The sequence below is a fragment of the Ixodes scapularis genome, unplaced genomic scaffold, assembly GCF_016920785.2.
Source record: "Ixodes scapularis isolate PalLabHiFi unplaced genomic scaffold, ASM1692078v2 PGA_scaffold3__209_contigs__length_174095766, whole genome shotgun sequence".
Lineage (NCBI taxonomy): Eukaryota > Metazoa > Arthropoda > Arachnida > Ixodida > Ixodidae > Ixodes > Ixodes scapularis.
Genome location: NW_024609868.1, coordinates 130,825,065 through 130,842,707, shown reverse-complemented (window position 1 = coordinate 130,842,707; position 17,643 = coordinate 130,825,065). Strand labels below are relative to the sequence as shown.

The window sequence follows — 17,643 nt, the reverse complement described above, 5'->3', positions numbered from 1 at the left end:
CAACCAGAAGGACGTCATCTCTGTCATGCTCAACGGAGAGAAAACGTTCGTGCCAAAGCGCTTCATGACACGCTCAATACGAGAGGCCTTCCGTATATACAAAGACAAGCATCCCGATTCCGGCGTTGGGCTAACGAAATTTTATTCGTTGCGCCCTAGATGGGTCCAATGTATTCCACACCAGGGCCCGTTTTCTCGAACGCAAACCGTGGTTTAAAGTTAACTATTGTCCCTAGAACGGGGAATTTTAGGTCACGTGACTGGGCGAGCAGGGGCGCCGAGGGAGAAGCAGTACCTACAAGCAAAATGGCTGCGACGTCGCTTAATGAGGGCTAATAGTTCTGCTTGGTTCTGCCGAACATTCATTTCGATCCGGCTGTTATATTAATGACGCGCCATCAACCTATTAGCACGTCAAGCAAAGCGGTAGTTCAGAGGGACAACTAAGCTAACCGACGGCAGCATTCCGCGAACGCTTCACTCTTCACCAGTCCGGGACCCAGGACATATGACGGTACATCAGCCTTGCAAGTGTTTTTATGGTGAGTAAAACATGTTTTGCGAACAAGCGTTGGTATACGAACAGGTTTAATTTGTTACACTATGCACGCCAACTCGCGAGCAGCGATTACTTTGCGGAGAAAGGGGTTATCTTCGATAAAGTCTTCGTTCCGAGTGAACAGCTGAGACATTGTACCGTTTTTTTTTTGTTGTTTTTTTTTGTTCGCAGTGCGCCGACAGTATGCCGACAGCATCGAGGTTTCTACATATCCCCGGTGGCCAGCAATTCAACGGTGACGAGAACCTTAGCTTTACGCTGAAGCAGTGCCGCTGCGTCTGGTTCTGACCGCGACGGTCGGTCGATGCATCCACCAATGGAAAAGATACTACAAGCGCGGTATACGAATCAACCTTGCCGATGTCATCTGCAGAAGTCGCAGAAACGAGAAATAAACAAACACTTATTACAAAGAAAGTTGACGAGATCATCCTTTCGCTTTTTTTTTCGTTTTTAAAAGTGATATTAGGATTATCTTTCGTCTTATTGCGATATATAGCAAAACGCAGGTGTGCGGGTAGAGAAACCAAGGTAGCAGACGATAGTGTCCTGACCGCAAACGTCGGTTGAAAATGGACCAAGCGTCAGTATCGAAAGCTTGCGAACAGAGGCAAAAAATTATGACATTAGACGAGAGATTGAAGTTAATTCGGGAAGTTGGGGCAAGAAGGGAACAAATTATGGGGAAATTCGGTCCTGCAGTAACTGCACACACGAGACAGCAGGCGTGGCTCGACATTGCCCATGCAATGAATGAGCAGGGAGCTCAGAGGACCGCAAAGCAGCTGAAGGAGGCGTGGCAAAACCTCCTGAAAAAATGCAGAAAGGTCTACAGCGCCTACAAGAAGCATGAAGGGCGCACAGGTGAGTCGGAGGAATTTGCATATTTCGAAAAACAAACTAGTTTTCAATTGTTCGCTTTAAAGATGAGGGGGGGGGGGGGGGGGGGCAGGGACACAAAAAATAAACAGAACCTTTTCTGCCATGGATTATAATGCCGTGTTTGCATTTAATTTTTTTATGGCATGACTGATGACAGATATAAAAGTGAGTGTTGACGTGTAACTTTCCACTACATTCCTGTCCCTGTTCGAAAACAGTAATAAAATCAAAAGAGGCAACATCTCAAAATACTTTATTGAAATTTCCTTTAACCGTGTTTTAGTAACCGAGACACACATGAAACAGCAAAAAGTGTGGTAGACCTGAGACAGAGGAGATCAAAATGTTGAAAGCACACCACCTAAACTGTGCCTTTTCTGTTGTTTTTAAGAAAACAGTCCTAAAACTTAGGGCATTGTTGTTCATCGAACACGTCGCTGAATACCCTACACTACTGCATCCTCAAGGCACACAGAAAGCACTATGTACAAAGTTGACTGCAGCACAATTGCACGCAGTGATGTGCATGTTGGAAGGTCACTGTTGCGAGATCACTCCACTGCAATGTTAAGAAGTTACATTTCTGCCACACAGTACAAATTACTATGCTTTTATTTGATGCTTCATAATGCCGTTGGATTTCTGCTGTTTATATTCTAGCTTGGTAGTTGGTTATTGATCCCCCTCCACTCTGCAATGCCTCTGGGGCCCGGTGACTACGGAATGAAAATAATGTGCATTCATTTCGTAGGTGCCGGCCCGAACCCCCATGAACTGACGCCCCTAATTCAGGCAGTTCTCGACGTGATCGGCGTCGACTCGCCGAACCTGTGTGGGCTCGATGTCATTGAGGGTGACACGGAAGAGTGAGTGGATTACTCTTACATCAGTCTGTATGACAAGTCAACAGCACTGGGTGCCGGGCATGCAGAACAGCTCTGTTATTAATGGTGGGACCCTAAGAAACTGATGTGAGAACAGGGAGATTGTAAAAATTGTCATAGTGCCATACACACAATATCTAATTGGAAATCAGCGCACTTTCATGTATCACTACTGCGTGATGCAGGTTAGGGATAGGGAGCCCAGGCTAGCGGACATACTGCACTGCCTTTGGGTCACTTATGGCAAGCATGTAATCGTGAATTTCTCTTCATTTTACTCATACGGCTGCATAATTGCTCTACAAACAACCTGCAAAAAACACACACAGAAGGATATGTAGCAAAATGTGCTCATTACTAACATAACTAACACCCAGACAACAGAACTACCGATGTACCAAAGGCAGATATCCGAGCAAAGAGTTGTAGTACACTTTTTGATGGTTGAAGGAATGCAAGGTGGTGATATTTAGTTCTAACCTCTTAACCAACAGGTGCAACAAATAAGACAATATTCTTCCTTTGAAAAAGAAAGGCATAACCCTGCTGTTACGCATGATATTTGATTAGTTGTTGAATGAGTGAACAAACTCATTGTTTATGCTGTGACGAACTAGTGCGGAACGCAAAAAGGAAAGAGGTAGCGTTGCTGGCATCAGTTATCGGTTTAACAGCAGGATAGAAAGCCATAGCAAGATTCACTCTATACATAGCCAAGCGAAAACTCTTTTGTAGCATCGTGGATTTCGTAAACAACGAGACTTGAATGTTTGGTTTCACAACATCCTTAGGTGAAATAAATGGCAAGGTTAAGAAATTTATAAGAAAGCTAAAGGTAATGAAATACTGAAAGTTGCAACCGGTACAACGAATATTACCGTAATATCCCGAGAGACGACCCATCCCCAACAGATAGCCCATCCTGATTTGTAGCAGGACTTTCTATTTTTCAATGGCTCAAGTTGAGCTACCTTGTGAACACCGAATGTTAGCCTACCCCTTATTTTTACCTAATGTGCTCTCAGTTTTGGGTAGGCAATTTCTCGAGATATTACGGTGAGCATGGATTTCTGTATGAGCACCATGTGTGTGGTCCACTCGGAGATGCTTGAAGCATCAGAGAGTTTCTGTTCTACAGTTAAGTACACTGTGGCAAAATTCCAGCAACATGTCGGGGTTACAAACACCGTATGTTATACGTATGTTGCATGCACACTTTTAATAACTACAGCAAATCACTTCCTGCATATCCATTTGTCACAGCGATAGCTTGAGGCAAACGGCAGCGCCGCAGCCTCGGGCGTCAGGAAGCGGCCAAAGGGTGGCAGCAGCAGAAGAGTGGGCAGCAGCTCCCCGTGTCTTGCAGACGAGACGTTGGTGCCGGGAAGCTGCGCAGAGGTATCAGCAGCAAGCTGAGGACCAGCAGCAGATGGAGGCGGAGAACCTCCTGTTGGATAGGGAGGCAACAAAAAGAGCCATAGATGCCTCCAATGCACAAATCGCTGCAGCAGATGCTGCTAAACAGTATTACACTGAAATGCTAAGGCTACAAACCTTGCAGGCTGAACTTCAAATTGAGCTTTTGAAAAAACAATTGGGAAAGGAGTAATCAGAACAGACCAAGGGGGGGGGGGGGGGGCATTAAGTTCTAAGATTTTTTTTTTTTTAGATTGACGAAGCAAGGGCGGATGTGAAATAATAAAAGTACATTCTGAAATGCAAGGATTTGTGAAAACCTCAGTATGTTATGGGGTAGTCGTCCCTGGAGAAAAACACTCGACCCTATGCGACAGCCAGTAAGATGGTGCAAGTAATTTTAACGAATAATGAAATATTTTTATCGCCTCCCCAGTATTCCAGAGTACCACATTGGTATCCGACACCAGCGACAATCTAACCAGCGGAGTTTCCATACATGTGCGCAAGCCTGTCGACACGTCAAAAACATCATTGTTGGGCACTAAGGAAAGAAGCTTAACAATTCAAAACAAAACAGCAAGTAAGCAAATAACCTAGGAAGTGCCTGCACGGCGCAAACAGGGATTATGCGTTTAAATGCATGGTTACTGGTGTGACCACTCGGTGTGCCTGATTTCTTCGAGGAGAGTGTGTCGCGGAATTTACACCGTTCAGGAACTCTGTACTCTTTTTGTTCACTTCCCGAAAAAAACAGGCATTACCATACTTCAACGTTGTTCGACAGCGATTTTATACACCCTTTACTCTTTTACTAAGTGAAATAACCAATGACAGAATTATTCCTCTTATGTACATGACCCATTAATGGCTGTTATAATCGGACCACTACTGTGACGCATACAGGTTGACTCCTCTCACCTGTAGAATACTTTTAAATATGGTAATAATACCAACTTATAGGACAGTGGCGCAATAAAATGAAATGGTATTATTTTTAAGGCTATTATTTCGCTCACCCCTATAATTACTCGCACTGAGGGCATTGATGTTCGCGTAGCCTGTAGTACGAAGACAAGCACGATGACCAACACGCAGAAGTGGGCCGAAGCTTTTCGCACAAAAGCCGCACGCACTGTTGACCGAGGCACGCAACAGCAATATATTGCAGGACTTTTGCGTATGTGGTTCCATGGGTCATGCAGCAATTTCACTGTTAAACGCAGTTGCAATTATGCTGCTTGACCAACTCTAACCTTTTACAACGAGGTACGCTGCAAGACATGTCAATCAATCTTTGGGCATTTGTTACTACATACCAAAACTGGATGAGGCGAGAATGATTCTGATCCGTGCCTGCAATGCTGTTCAGAAGAGTTACCTTGTTTGGACACCGCCACATTACATCTTAAGTGCATGTCATTGTTGCAACCAACAAAAAACATGCTGCAATGAAGAGGGTTTGCAAGACAATATGGTTTGCAATGTTTGAGGCACTCTTTCTGCTACAATGTTCGGAATCAGGAAAGGGTACAGACGTCTTCAATATGAGGGTGGACGCCTGAGCGGCATACGACGGGCGCTGCATCGTCTCCAAGCGACGCTTTTGCAAATAAAGGTGGATAGCAGTCGCAGCACAACATCTGCTTGCTCTAATATCTGCCAATGCTTCCATTCTTTTGCAACGAGTGAATTCCGCAAAGCCTGTTTACCCTCGTATTGAAACCATACATGAAGAGTGCTTAATAAAGATTAAAATATCTATGTTCTCCAAGGAATATGCTGGGGTTGGTTCAGCCCCTTATATCAGCTGCTGGTAAAACCACAGCCAAAAGATGCCACGAAGCATTCAAGAAAATTTATTATATGAAATCGCGTGCCACATTCAACTTGTTATTATGGTTATCCATTTACGGAGCCTGGTAAACACACAGAGAGGACAATATCTCTGTATGTTTCTCGCATTCAAGAAAATCAGTTTGAATTGAAAAGACCACATACCCACATACTTACGCTCAACAGAAGAACTGGTCGACAAGGGCACGCCGGGCCTCGTTGCTTTCTCCACGGCCGGCTGCCATGGGCTCCACAGGAACCTCAGGCGGGATGGCAGTCCCTGGCATCGCGCAGGGGTATCTCTTGGCGAGATTGTGGAGCACGCAGCATGCCACGATGATGTCGCAGCATCTGCTTGGCTCCATGCGCAGCTCGGCGTGCAGGCAGTGGAACCTGCGCTTCAGCTGGCCTATTGTCCTGCGTGCATCATATGGACAGAATGAGTATTATTTATTTAAATTACACTAATATATTAGGGCTGAGACTATTTCATACTTTCTGAATGCTGTAGCCTACCGAAAACCCGGCAATCATTTCTTATCATTGCCAAGATATATAACAGTATGTTTACATGTAGACCATATTAAACTTCCCTCGACAAATGTTCCTCATAGCTGAGTGTAAGCGAAACACAGTTTCATACAAACAGTCGTTAACATTAGCAGTCCGAAGATGTCTGTCAACGACTTCCCTATAGCAACCCGAGCCCGGTGCAATTTGTCACATTTTTACGGCGAGTCCCAGCAGTGTGGAGTATTTTAGAATGTATGACAAGTAGGCGTGTAATTTCTGTAAAGGTGGGGCCGGAAAAAAAAAAACACGGCTTTGCATTTGTATCTTTTTGCTCTTCTGTATCCAGATTGAACCAAAATATTGCCTTTCACATGTAACAAATCCTGCCCCTAACGAACGAACAATGTGATATGTTCTCCAAAAAATATGTTGGAGAATATTTCACGTTTTTGTTTTTTGATACGATGCATGCGTTTTGCGTGTCTGCTTTTTATGCAACACTGCATATATGTGTCTACGTTGCACCCTTATGCAGGCCCTCGGGCTGTATAGGGGCACTGGAAAGTACAATAAATAAATATATATTCTTGGGATAGTATTTTCTTTCTTCTCTCTTTAGGTTCCGTGCAATTACTGTTTTCTGCTGGGTCTAGAGAACACAAAACTGCATGTAGGGGCGTTACAATTAACAGTGTCTTCTGTGCTGTGACAACAAAATGTTACGTTGTCTAGTGGCATTCTTTTCAATATAGCAGCCCAGTAACCCACCACGATGCGTGACTTTGTCTTACCTTTCAACAATACTCCTTGTCGGGGTGTGTGCCGTGTTGTACCTCACTTCTGCTGCTGATGATGGCGACAGGAATGGCGTCATCAGCCACGGCTGGCAGGTGTAGCCGCTGTCGCCGAGCAATAGGCCATCGTAGATGCCATCGGCCAGCTTGACTGATAGTGTGCTCTCGGTGAAAATCCGGGAGTCGTGCGTGCTTCCCGGCCATCTCGCAACCACATTGCGTATGCGGCAGGACGCGTCAACTACCACCTGTACGTTGATGGAATGGTACAGGTGGCGGTTCACGTACACCTCCTCGTGCACGCGCGGTCCCTGGATTCGAATGTGGGTGCCATCAACAGCACCCACGACACAAGGGAACCCGGCTACGTCAAAGAACTGCTCCTGCAAGGCAGCACTCTCTGCGACGTCAGGCCACCTGCATTGCCAATACATTCACAAGTTAATTTACAGCACAATACCCTAGCATGCACATTTATGCAAAGTTTAGCCGACAACATTCGTTTTTTTTTTTTTCTGCTTCAGTGTTCATCGTAAAAAAGAAATGTCATAAATATCGCCAAATGCCTCGACAAAACAAAATGTTCGAGAAAAAAAAAGTGGGCCCACACCGCGGATCGAACCCGTGTCCACTTATGTATGAAGCAGACACCTTACCGCCCTATGCACGGTGTATGCCCCTATGCTATGCCATCTTTTTTTTTTTTTTTAACCCTATGCTATGCCATTGCTTATAAAACACGTAGTAACCATTCGTGTTATAGGCTCCCTGCACTGACGTCACATCGCATACTTTTGAACACCAAGTAAAAGGAGGAGAGGGAAACTGCCTTTGTAAGAATGTTGAGTGACAGGTTAATCTTCTCTAATCATCTGGCAGGAGAATAGCAACGCCTGTGCAAACCCGGGAGGCACAAAGGAGGACCCTGATAAGAGGGTAGCTCCTTCTTTCCCTCTTCTCTGGAGGGCAGTTTCGCGTATTGCGTATAGCCCTTTCCGGCCGAGGTGCACGACGGAGTGCGTATAGCTTTACTCATAAACAAACTCAACACAATCTGACTTTCTTTTTTTTTTTTTGACTCGGAACGCTCAGGAACTTTTTACCGTATGAAGTCTTACCGTATGAAGTCCCTTGCTCGACGTGCCAGAGCTACGGTGACCTGCCTCACGGACCGTGAAGCACTAGAGACTTGCACGTGTACGTAGTCGCCTGCAGTGATGAGGAAGTTGCCTGTGGCGTAGAATTGCAGAGCGACGATCACCTGCTGCTCTGCGGACAAGGCGCAGCTGCGACGCGTCGACCGCTCCAAGTCCGGGCGCAGCGTCTCCGCGAGAAACATAATTCCCGCGCGACCAAACCGGAATCGTTGCTGCAGCGCATCCTCGTCGAATTCTTCCAGCGGATCGAGGCGGTCCCGGAACACACGTTGTCGTCCCAGCATGACGACAGCGTACTGCGCGTACGCGCGGTCTCGTCGACGTCGACGCCTCGTCCCGTTCGACATCGTTTCCGTTATCAAAGTACAAATAGGTCCGCAAATCAGTTGTTAGTAAGTCCGCAGTCGGTCGGTGGGCTAATCGGTGGATCGGTTGGGCAAACGGAAGAGAGGGCAAACAGTTGAGATCAGCAGGAATCGTAGAAACGTGCGTCGCAGGGAACAAAAACGAGTCTACAGCAGCGGCGTTGCCAGACTGGAAGGGACTCGGGAAAGTTATGCGTTGTTTATGGCGAAACATATTGAAGGAAATGTTTCTTACGTCTTCAAATATTCGTCGACAAACTCTAGCATGGTAGCTAAAATTTCTTCGTAGCATCTGAAGCAAATAAATTGTTCTTCAAGTACAACATTACTATATTTTGACTTAAAATACCATACTAGAGCGATAACAACCAGCGGAAAAAGAGAATAAACAAAATGACTGGCTTGTTTCACCGATAGATGACGCGTCTTACTGCCCAATCAAAAATAATTATTGTGGTTTTATATCCAGCCGTTGATTATAGTACCTAGGTACTTTTTCCTTCCTAGGTACCGTGGTTTACTAAAATGGGTTTACCATCGCTTCGAGAAAACCGGCCCAGGAAGTGTGCGTTTGTGTGCGCTGCGCCAATTATTATCTTTGTATTGCCGCTCTAGAGAACGTTACAGGCTCAACATTCAACACTAGTGAAATGAACTCGGCATTTCTGTGCGACCCAGCAACTGAACTGTGCCTTCAAGGAGACTGTGATCACTGCCCAAAAGGCCAGTTTCTTACACTCCAGGAACTTGATATCCCGGAGGATGAAGAGATTGTGCTTGCAACATGGGAGTCCGGCGACCTTGTGAAAAAAACTTTGGAACCTGAGACTTTCCTAAAAGTCATCCAAGCGACGGTTGGAAGTTGGGTACTTCACAACCATATCCGGCAAACGCAAGGTAAAGCGATCTACGATGAAAAACAGTGCATGCAACGCGGGAGCATTGTCTTTCATTTTGACTTTGCTGAAAACTGGACCATCGTGCTTCCTGACGAAGTGCAAGCATATCACTAGAAAAAAAAAACAAGTTTCGATATTTACATGTGTAGTGACGACAAGAAAATCTACAAACAGCTTTGCCATCATCAGTGAGGACCTGTGTCACGACGCCGCTCACGCTTGCTTGGCTCTAGAAAAAGTGAAGGAGTGGGTTGAAGACAACGTTGCGGTATACTCGTACGTGACGTACGTAAGTGACGGCGCCGCCAGTCATTTCAGGAATCGCTACCAGCTTCACCAATTTGCAAAGGACGATTGCCCACAAGCCCAGTGGTTATTTTCTGCATCTGGACATGGGAAAAATGCATGTGACGGAGTTGGCTGACTCGTGAAGCACCAGGCCACGCTGAACAACCTGAGAGAACGTTCAGTAAGCGCAATTCAGACGGCCAGGACAATGGTGAGCGTTCTATCAAAGAAACTGAAAGGTGTGCATCTTGTATATCTGGACGAAAATGAGGTTGTTCGGTATCGTGAACAAAAAAAAGAAGAGTGGCTGACGGTGCGCGCCTTCCCTGGCATTCAGTCTTGGCACGCGTGGCGGCTCAGCAAGTCATCAACAGAAGGGACCTGTGACGTATATGTAGCACGGACAGTCGGATCTGCTTGGAAGCAACTTTATTAAATGGGTACAGCGAGGAAAACCTTAGCGTAAAGTGCCGAATTTGATTTCCCAAGGACTGCTCATTTTGAATGCAGGGACATCTTATTTATCACATTTTTCTTCGCGGGGTATTTAACCTACTGTTTTTGTTGGTGGTGACTAAAAATTTTTATCTGATCACTATAAAAAAAATCCCAAAATGTTATCCTCGAGCAGGATAAAATATATCGGCTTGCCACGATTCATTCATACACCGAGAGCATCGAAGCTGCTCCAGTTAGGCACTATGGCATCCGTCACCTGAAATTGTTTGTAATCGTAAATACACAGCCAACCTAAATATCTTACTATTATATCTTTGTTTTTGTGTGTGGAAGTAAAGTTATTTATTTTACTCTACATGTAAAATATACCGGAAGGTACAACTTCACACTGCATCATCTTTTCTCAAATCATTAGTCTCTAATATGATACCACTTTGTACGCTTATGTAAAATGCTGTATATAGTTTCTCCTCCCTTTTACTGTGTGACCGATCGCTCTTTTTATCAATGATCTCATCTGAATAAGTGTATATAAAAGATTTGTGCAAGTTTCATGAAACTGGAACTCAGAGTCACTTCTTGTATAGGACACTGCTAAGTGTAGGCTTTGAAAAAGGACCCTACTTTGGGGAGTTGTTTCTTCTTTCACAGTGCAATGATGCAACATGTTTTTAATAGAAATGAATGCCGAAATAGAGCATAACAGGGTACCCAAATTTTAAAAAAATCGAAGGCGGTGTTTTTTTTTATTAGCATTGGAATTTTTCTTTGTTTGATTTTTTTCCCATGTTTGCCTAAATATATTGTAACTATTGTGTCACTCAGATACCTTATTTATTTTTTCAATAATAGCCATATATTAGTAAAATAATGTCTGCAAGTTATGTAATAATGATTAAATTATTTCATGAGATACAGATTTCCAAAGTTTGCCATTTGTCGTTCGAGCAGGCATGTTTGGCAATTTTTAGAAAACTAAAAAAAATTTTAATAAATATTATTACTTTCTATTACAAGCAAGTTGTACCCATAGTTTGTTTGTAAAAATTTTTAAATTCTCCTAATTTTATTGTTTTAATTATTCACTTTCAAACTTGCCCCCTCCATCAGTGCGCGTTATTGCAACTGTCCACCTCTCCCTGCCTTACGATTTTTCTTGTCTCCAAATTTTTTTTTCTGGTCAAAACTAAGTGTGGATTCGTTTATACCAGACACTAGACAATGTCATATAAAAACATCAGTTGATTTAAAAATGTCGACCAGCCACCCTTTGGTCGATCTTATCTGAAATATCCCTGTATTCTTCATCTTCTAGCTGAGGTAAACGTTTCTACTCAGGTGCACACCGCTTGCTTTCTCTGCAGAAGTCTAGGGATCATTTTCGGTCTCTTAAAGCTCGCGGGATGGCGGTTGTGGTTGTAGCTTTCGCTGTCTTCTCAGCTTAAAAGCGAACGGAGTGCACCCAAAATTTCTTTCCTAAATACACGAGTTTATTTTTTGTTTACAATGACTTTGATAACACGGGCGTATGGGAAATGGAAAGTAGTGTTCCAGAAAATTTTCGAAATGTCAATATTGTTTCTAATATTTTTATAACTCTAGGACAAAAGTAACGTGAAAGTAATTTGTTATGCAACAAGTAGAGTAATCCATTACTTTTAGCCAGAATTACTTTTAATGGTGATCCATTACATTTGAGGATCGGTAATTTGTTATTGTAATCCATTACTTTTCTTTAATTAACGGGCACGAGTCCGTCCTGAAGTCACTGCATTCTGTAAAGTAGCACCGACCCTTCTTTATGGTCGTCATTTTTATTCATGGAACGAGCAGTTTCTCCTCTACTTCTTCAGTCTTTGGGAGCCCATCAATATTCTCGTTTACAGGTTGCTTTATAAACACATTTCTTGAGTGCATAGATTTTTTTAACCACACACCGGCGAAACAAGCGCATATCTTCGCGCCATTACCACATGCGACGTCAGTGCGTGGCGCCATTAAGAAAAATAATGTTCTTGTCTTGAACTACGGAAGAACAACAATACCATCGTAAGATATCTGTGATAGGCATGATTGATTAGTTGATTGCGTACATAGCAGCAGTAACGCTTTATTGGCGAGGAACGCTTTCAGTACGACGGTGCTCCATAGCAATCTTGACTCTTCTGGTTCAGAAATAGTCTTCCCATGCTTCAAAGATTTTAATAATCCAAAATGGCGAGTGCCATGGCAACTGACACCGATCAGTCAATCACCTTGTGCACCAAGGCTTAGCCATATGTATGTTATTATATGTTTGTGTCCGTCAAGCAGGCGGGGACGGCAACGGCACTATTTTCCCAGGATCCGGTTAATTCAAGTTAGCCCACACAGTTAAGTCTTAAGACGTACGCGTGACCCCGCACTCCGTGAGTCCCCACGCCGAACCGAAAAGTCACATGTTTTCAACGCTGGCTTTGCTTAGATATGTTGTTGTAGAGCCTCCTTGGTATCTCGATCATTTTCTGGCCAATCAAGAGTTTGCAATGAGCAAGCGGTGTGGCATATGTCACCTTGCGAGGGCAAGCTATACGCTGTTTCATCATCTGTGTCGAAAGGCCGAACTACCTTTCACGTTCACGGCCCAAACCAAGGCGGGCGTTTTTAATACTCCCCTGACAAGCTTGCGGGTGGTCACCTTAAGGCCGGTTCACATGTACGGCGGAGCGCTAAGTTAGCGCTACGTGAGCGCTCAAAGGAGCGCTCATGTGGCGCTTCCTCGCGCATGATGTAGCGCTCTGTTAGCGCTTCAGAAGCGCTTTATTAGCGCTCTATTAGCGCTCTCACGCTCCTTGTGCCGTGCTTGCTGCTGCGGAACAGCGCGTCCATGGCGATTCCTTGGTTGTTGTTCTTCCTTTGGCATTGAAAGAAGAGGAATTAAGGGAGCTGCTCTCTAAGCAGAGGGCCGGGCAGGCGACCCAGAGTCATGGACTCTGAGCGACTAATTGATTGGGTACGACCTCATCGCTTTCAATTTGATATGTGTGACGCTGCTTTCAAGGACACGCAGGTACAAATGATCGCCTTTGAAAGAGCTCTGTGTCCCGTTCCCTCAGCCTCGGAACAAGGTTCGCCGGGTACCCGTCGGTATCTCAGTGGCGAATGATTTCGCGCACCCAGAAGGCTCTTCTGAGAGTTAAGCCGTCCACACAGATATGCACTAATAGCGTATGTAAAAGCATTTGTCGCATTTCTATTTCAGCATCCCACATGTCCGCCATGGTGCTCCTGATGCACACCCAACCACAGGAACCGAAACCGCAGTGCACCTGCTAATCCTCAGCACCGCGGTACAAGAAGCGCTAATGACGCGCTCACACGGCGCTACTGGAGCGCTAACAAGGCGCTACTAAAGCGCTAACCACGCGCAATATTAGAACGAAATCACGCGCTGGAAGCGCCACATGAGCGCTCCTTGGAGCGCTCACGAAGCGCTAACTTAGCGTTCCGCTGTATGTGTGAACAGGCCTTTACTCAGCTTTTTAATTCGACGTCGTGGCCTAGCTCAAAACACAAGTAGATGGAGGTTTGGCCGAGTTATAGCGAGGCATAGCTTGCACGTAACGCTACTGCACGATGCTGTTGATAATTCCTATTTGTTATTGACAAGAAACAGAGGTGGGGTGAAGCGAAGCGAAGCGAATTCTGTGGAAGGCACGTGTTCAGCAGCAAGGAAGTATTCACTGGCGGCCATAGCTGTGTGCGCGACTGCTGAGCGCGTGCTGATGGCGAGCTTCCACAGTTATTTTGTAACGTGCATTCCGCACCCTCAAGATTGCCGGTCTTAGCAGCCTATTAATGTGGGCTCGTTCTGAGCATGCGCTCTAGACAGCACCCACAAAGCTGTTGTGAAATCCCTGCGAGTAATAGAAACATTGCGCGCGTGTCCTTGGCCTTGCTCTCAATTATAATGAAACAGAGCATTGAGTATAGTCTTCATGCTCTTGCCGAGAATTTCAATAGCTCCTAAAATTTCCAAAGAAAAAATAAGGTGGGCCAGAAAGAGGCCGAGGTATATCAAGCAGAGACTGCAAGCCATCGGAGTCAATCCAGCACTAAAAACATGCGACTTTCCGGTTTTGGCTGTTGTAATTATTTTAATACATCGATTGGAAAGTAATCCCACGCGTAGTCTCAATATTTATTAAAGTAATCAGTTTACTTGTAACCTTTACCATATTCCCTCCTCTTCCTAACGGCACATTTCGTTTGTACAAGTTTCATACCAAGGAATGCTCGAACCCAGTCTTCGACAAGAGGATCGTGCATGAGTTACCAAATTCGTGGATTAAGAAGATGTCTGGTTTATAATTCGTCCATTCTAATCTATTAATAGACAGTAAAAATAGTTCTCAAACTGCAAGGAAAACTGGTCCTTTGGAAAAACTAAAGCGTTTTGAAAAGCAAGGGGTACTTTTTTGAATAACGGCCGGTTACCTTTCTTCTTAAGAGATCTAGTGATATAATTCAATACTTGTTAACCAAGCGTAATCGTCATCGGTTACCATTTCCGTGTAACGTGTACAAGTGTACTCTAAATTAGCTCGCTGCATCGACGATGGTTACACTCCAATTCAAAGTAAAGGGGAGGCGCGCGGCTACTCACCACACCGCGTTGCCACCAATTCACTACACCATACATGCATCGTCTCAGAACTATCCTCTGGAGGGCAAGAAAGTTTTGCAGCTTTCTGTGGAAAGCAATCTTAACAGCGCACGTGGTCAAGCAAACGGTGCTTACCGCGCACCCCCCCCCCCCCCTTTTTTTTTACGAAGGCTTTATCGGTTGTGATGCCAAAGTATCGTCGCTCGTGGAGTCGTGCAGCTTGAGAACCTCCCCAAGATCTACACCGGTGATTTTTATTTCTTCTGAAATACCACATAAGAGTTTCCCCGAGTCATGTCACCCGCTATTTTGTTGTTGTTTGTGTTTGGTTTTGTTATAGCATTCGGCGAGATTGATTGGCAAAATAGTGGTAGAGAGCCTGGACTTTCCAACTGCTCATTCGGGGTCACGAGGTATAGGCGCGACGTTTGCCATACGAGGAGCGATGAGCTGGCAAAATCGTTGGTTGTCTGTAATCGCCTCCACCTTTCCGCCTGCTTTCCTCCTCGCCACGCAAACACGCAGCGCGTGCGCACCTGCGACTAATTATTCGTATTAGGCATCCACCATTAAATTTCAAGCGCTCCAGATGGTGTGAGATGAGCCCCATCTAAACACTAAAGGTTGAACTCCATGGAACGAATTATGGGACGAATAACTGGCGAACGCCGCCACACGGCACGCGCGCTTTGCGCGCGACGTAGCATCCGCTGTGTTGGTACCAGGCGCAGAGCGAAAGCCTCCGGGCTGAATTCGTCATTTATTCGCAACATATTCGTCTCATGGAGTTCAGCCTTAAGGCTGAACTCCATGGGACGAATATACAGCGAAAAATTGACCAATTTTGACCGGCGGCTTTTGCTCTGCGTGTGGCATCAGCACACTGGCTGCTACGTCATGCGCAAAGCTAGCGTGCCGTCGGGCGGCGTTCGTCAGTTATTCGTTGCATAATTCGCTCCATGGAGTTCAGCCTTTAAGCTCCCTAAGCTCTTTGATAGGTGGCCAAGCACGTAACGCCGACGTGCGGCACAACGTGCTTTCTTTCCTCGTCGGTCCGGCTCGCCTGCTTGGTTAGCGTGGGTCTGGTGGCACACTGGGAGTAGTATGTATGCTGGATGGACATTAAATATGCGCTTGTTTCGGGAATTATACTCGTTCTTTGCTGTAGACAACCTTGCCGCAGATGACGAGGGTCGGCTTACGAGAAGCTCGAACGAAATAAAACACTGCTGAGACGGGCGCACCAGGGCTTTAGACTCGATTACAGATGCCACAGCGCTCGTGCACTAACTTTGGGAGGGCTATATTTTTTTTTTATGAAGTTGTTTGCCGCGTGCACACGTTTTATTATAGGGAGTATTCGCTGGCGGACATATCCGTGTGCGCTGCTGCTGAGCGCGTGCTGACTGCGAGCTTCCGCAGTCCTTTTGGAGCGTGCATTTAGCACCGCCAAGGTTGCCGATCTTAGCAGGCTATTAATGTGAGTTCGTTCTGAGAATGCGCTCTAAACATCGCCCTCAAATATGGCGTCCAGTGAATACCTCCTATTGGTATATTCCTATGGCTAGAGTTCCTTGGTATACTCCCCCAAAGAGGAAGCAGTGTTAGGCACTTGTTTTTCCCGAGCCGCCGCACCGCTATCCGCCGAGATCGATCACGTGCGGAGCAAAACATCCAGCGCCGTGCAGGAAATGCACCGCTACGGTCGCTACGCCGATGTTGCACGCGCCTCGGTGTATGTTCCCGTGCTTCCGTCTCCTTGTCCTCCTTTTCTGGTTTCCCTGCGCGGCGGCACCCCCGGCGCCGCTATCGTCGAGTTCGGTCACGTGACGAGCAAAGCATCCAGAGCCGTGCAGGAAAGCCGGCGCATGGCCACCTGCCGAGGCTGAATGTGCAACTCTGCTACCGCAGGTAGCTATAAACAGGAACTCTGTGTATGGCCTCGAACTCGCCCCACCCTGCGGAGCTCTGGAGATGCAGCGCTATTCACTCGTGTCTTCCGAGATGTTTCGAACGTTAGTGCCTCTCCTCAGGCCGTTGCGTTCACGGGTAGAAACTGTTACTATGGAGAGCTTGATGGCGCTCGCAGTTAAACCACACAATATAAACATTTCGTTACTCAATGTAAACAAATAACCGCGGATTATCATAATCAACAATTATCCTCAATCTACGTAACTTAGAAGCAGCGCAAAATGTGCTCCACGCCTCTCGCCGCAACAAGGACCTTTGGCAATGAAGAAGTTTGATCGAAATTTAAATGTGTATCTTTTTAAAGCGTGTATGGTGAAAAACAAATGTTTGCGCATGTAAATAGAGTCCAGACAGTTGTTCACACGCATGATGACAGAAATATTCACATGCGTGACCTGCTGGCCCAGGCAGTATCTGTAGGCGACAATTATAGGTTCCCACTAAATAAGGCATTCGGAGGTATCATCCAGCAACAGCGCAAATACCGGAGCAGCGAATATAAATTATGAATCAACAGAGATCGACTTAGCTATATCTAGCCTGATAATGCGAACAATATTAATGCAAGCTTCATGCCACGGGCTCACACCGGACACCTTGCTTTGATGGGACTCTGTTCGCCCTTTCTTGTCTGGTTATAAGCGCCGCATCCGTAGATCGCGAGAACTGTCTCGGCTCGCTTTTTCTGCTGGGCAGCCGAGCGTGTGGGGCGGCCGGGGCAGAGTGCGTGAAAAAATCTCGCAGGCCAAGATTCGCTCTTTCTCGCGTAAGTTGAAACGCGATGGCACTAGTGTGCAAACAGCTCTCAAGCGCTTCCGGTCCCGCAGTGGACGGCGAGTGTTGCAGTATTTCCGAGATCAAATCAAAACGCTATCGTTGTGTAATGGCAGCTTATAGAACTGTCAGACTTAATTCGCTCTTATAGTAAAAAAATTATTAGCGATAAATTGGGAATTATAAGTCAACCGGAAG

At 45.6% G+C, this 17,643-nt stretch overlaps 1 protein-coding gene across 2 annotated transcripts; it reads right to left on the bottom strand.

Annotated features, from left to right (window-relative positions):
• Nucleotides 1-1,679: 1,679 nt before the first annotated feature.
• On the bottom strand, nucleotides 1,680-8,534 carry LOC115314584 (putative nuclease HARBI1). Of its 2 annotated transcripts, XM_040501655.2 has the most exons (4): nucleotides 8,003-8,534; nucleotides 6,882-7,301; nucleotides 5,755-5,994; nucleotides 1,680-3,713 (listed from the first exon to the last, which is right to left on the bottom strand). In XM_040501655.2, exons 1-3 carry the CDS (start codon nucleotides 8,386-8,388, stop codon nucleotides 5,757-5,759), a joined length of 1,044 nt encoding a protein of 347 aa, XP_040357589.1. In that variant the 5' UTR covers nucleotides 8,389-8,534; the 3' UTR covers nucleotides 1,680-3,713; nucleotides 5,755-5,756. The 2 variants fall into 2 exon arrangements, 1 of the variants encoding a protein (XP_040357589.1); XR_006078123.1 differs by lacking the exons at nucleotides 6,882-7,301; nucleotides 8,003-8,534 and having other exon boundaries at nucleotides 3,557-3,772; nucleotides 5,755-6,183.
• Nucleotides 8,535-17,643: the final 9,109 nt, after the last annotated feature.

Coding starts and splice junctions, on each gene's coding strand:
- LOC115314584 (XM_040501655.2), bottom strand. CDS start 8,388: ATGTCGAACGGGACGAGGCGTCGACGTCGACGAGACCGCGCGTACGCG. Junction 7,302..8,002: donor CGAGCAAGGGACTTCATACG/GTAAGACTTCAT, acceptor TTGGCAATGCAG/GTGGCCTGACGTCGCAGAGA. Junction 5,995..6,881: donor ACAAGGAGTATTGTTGAAAG/GTAAGACAAAGT, acceptor TGATGCACGCAG/GACAATAGGCCAGCTGAAGC.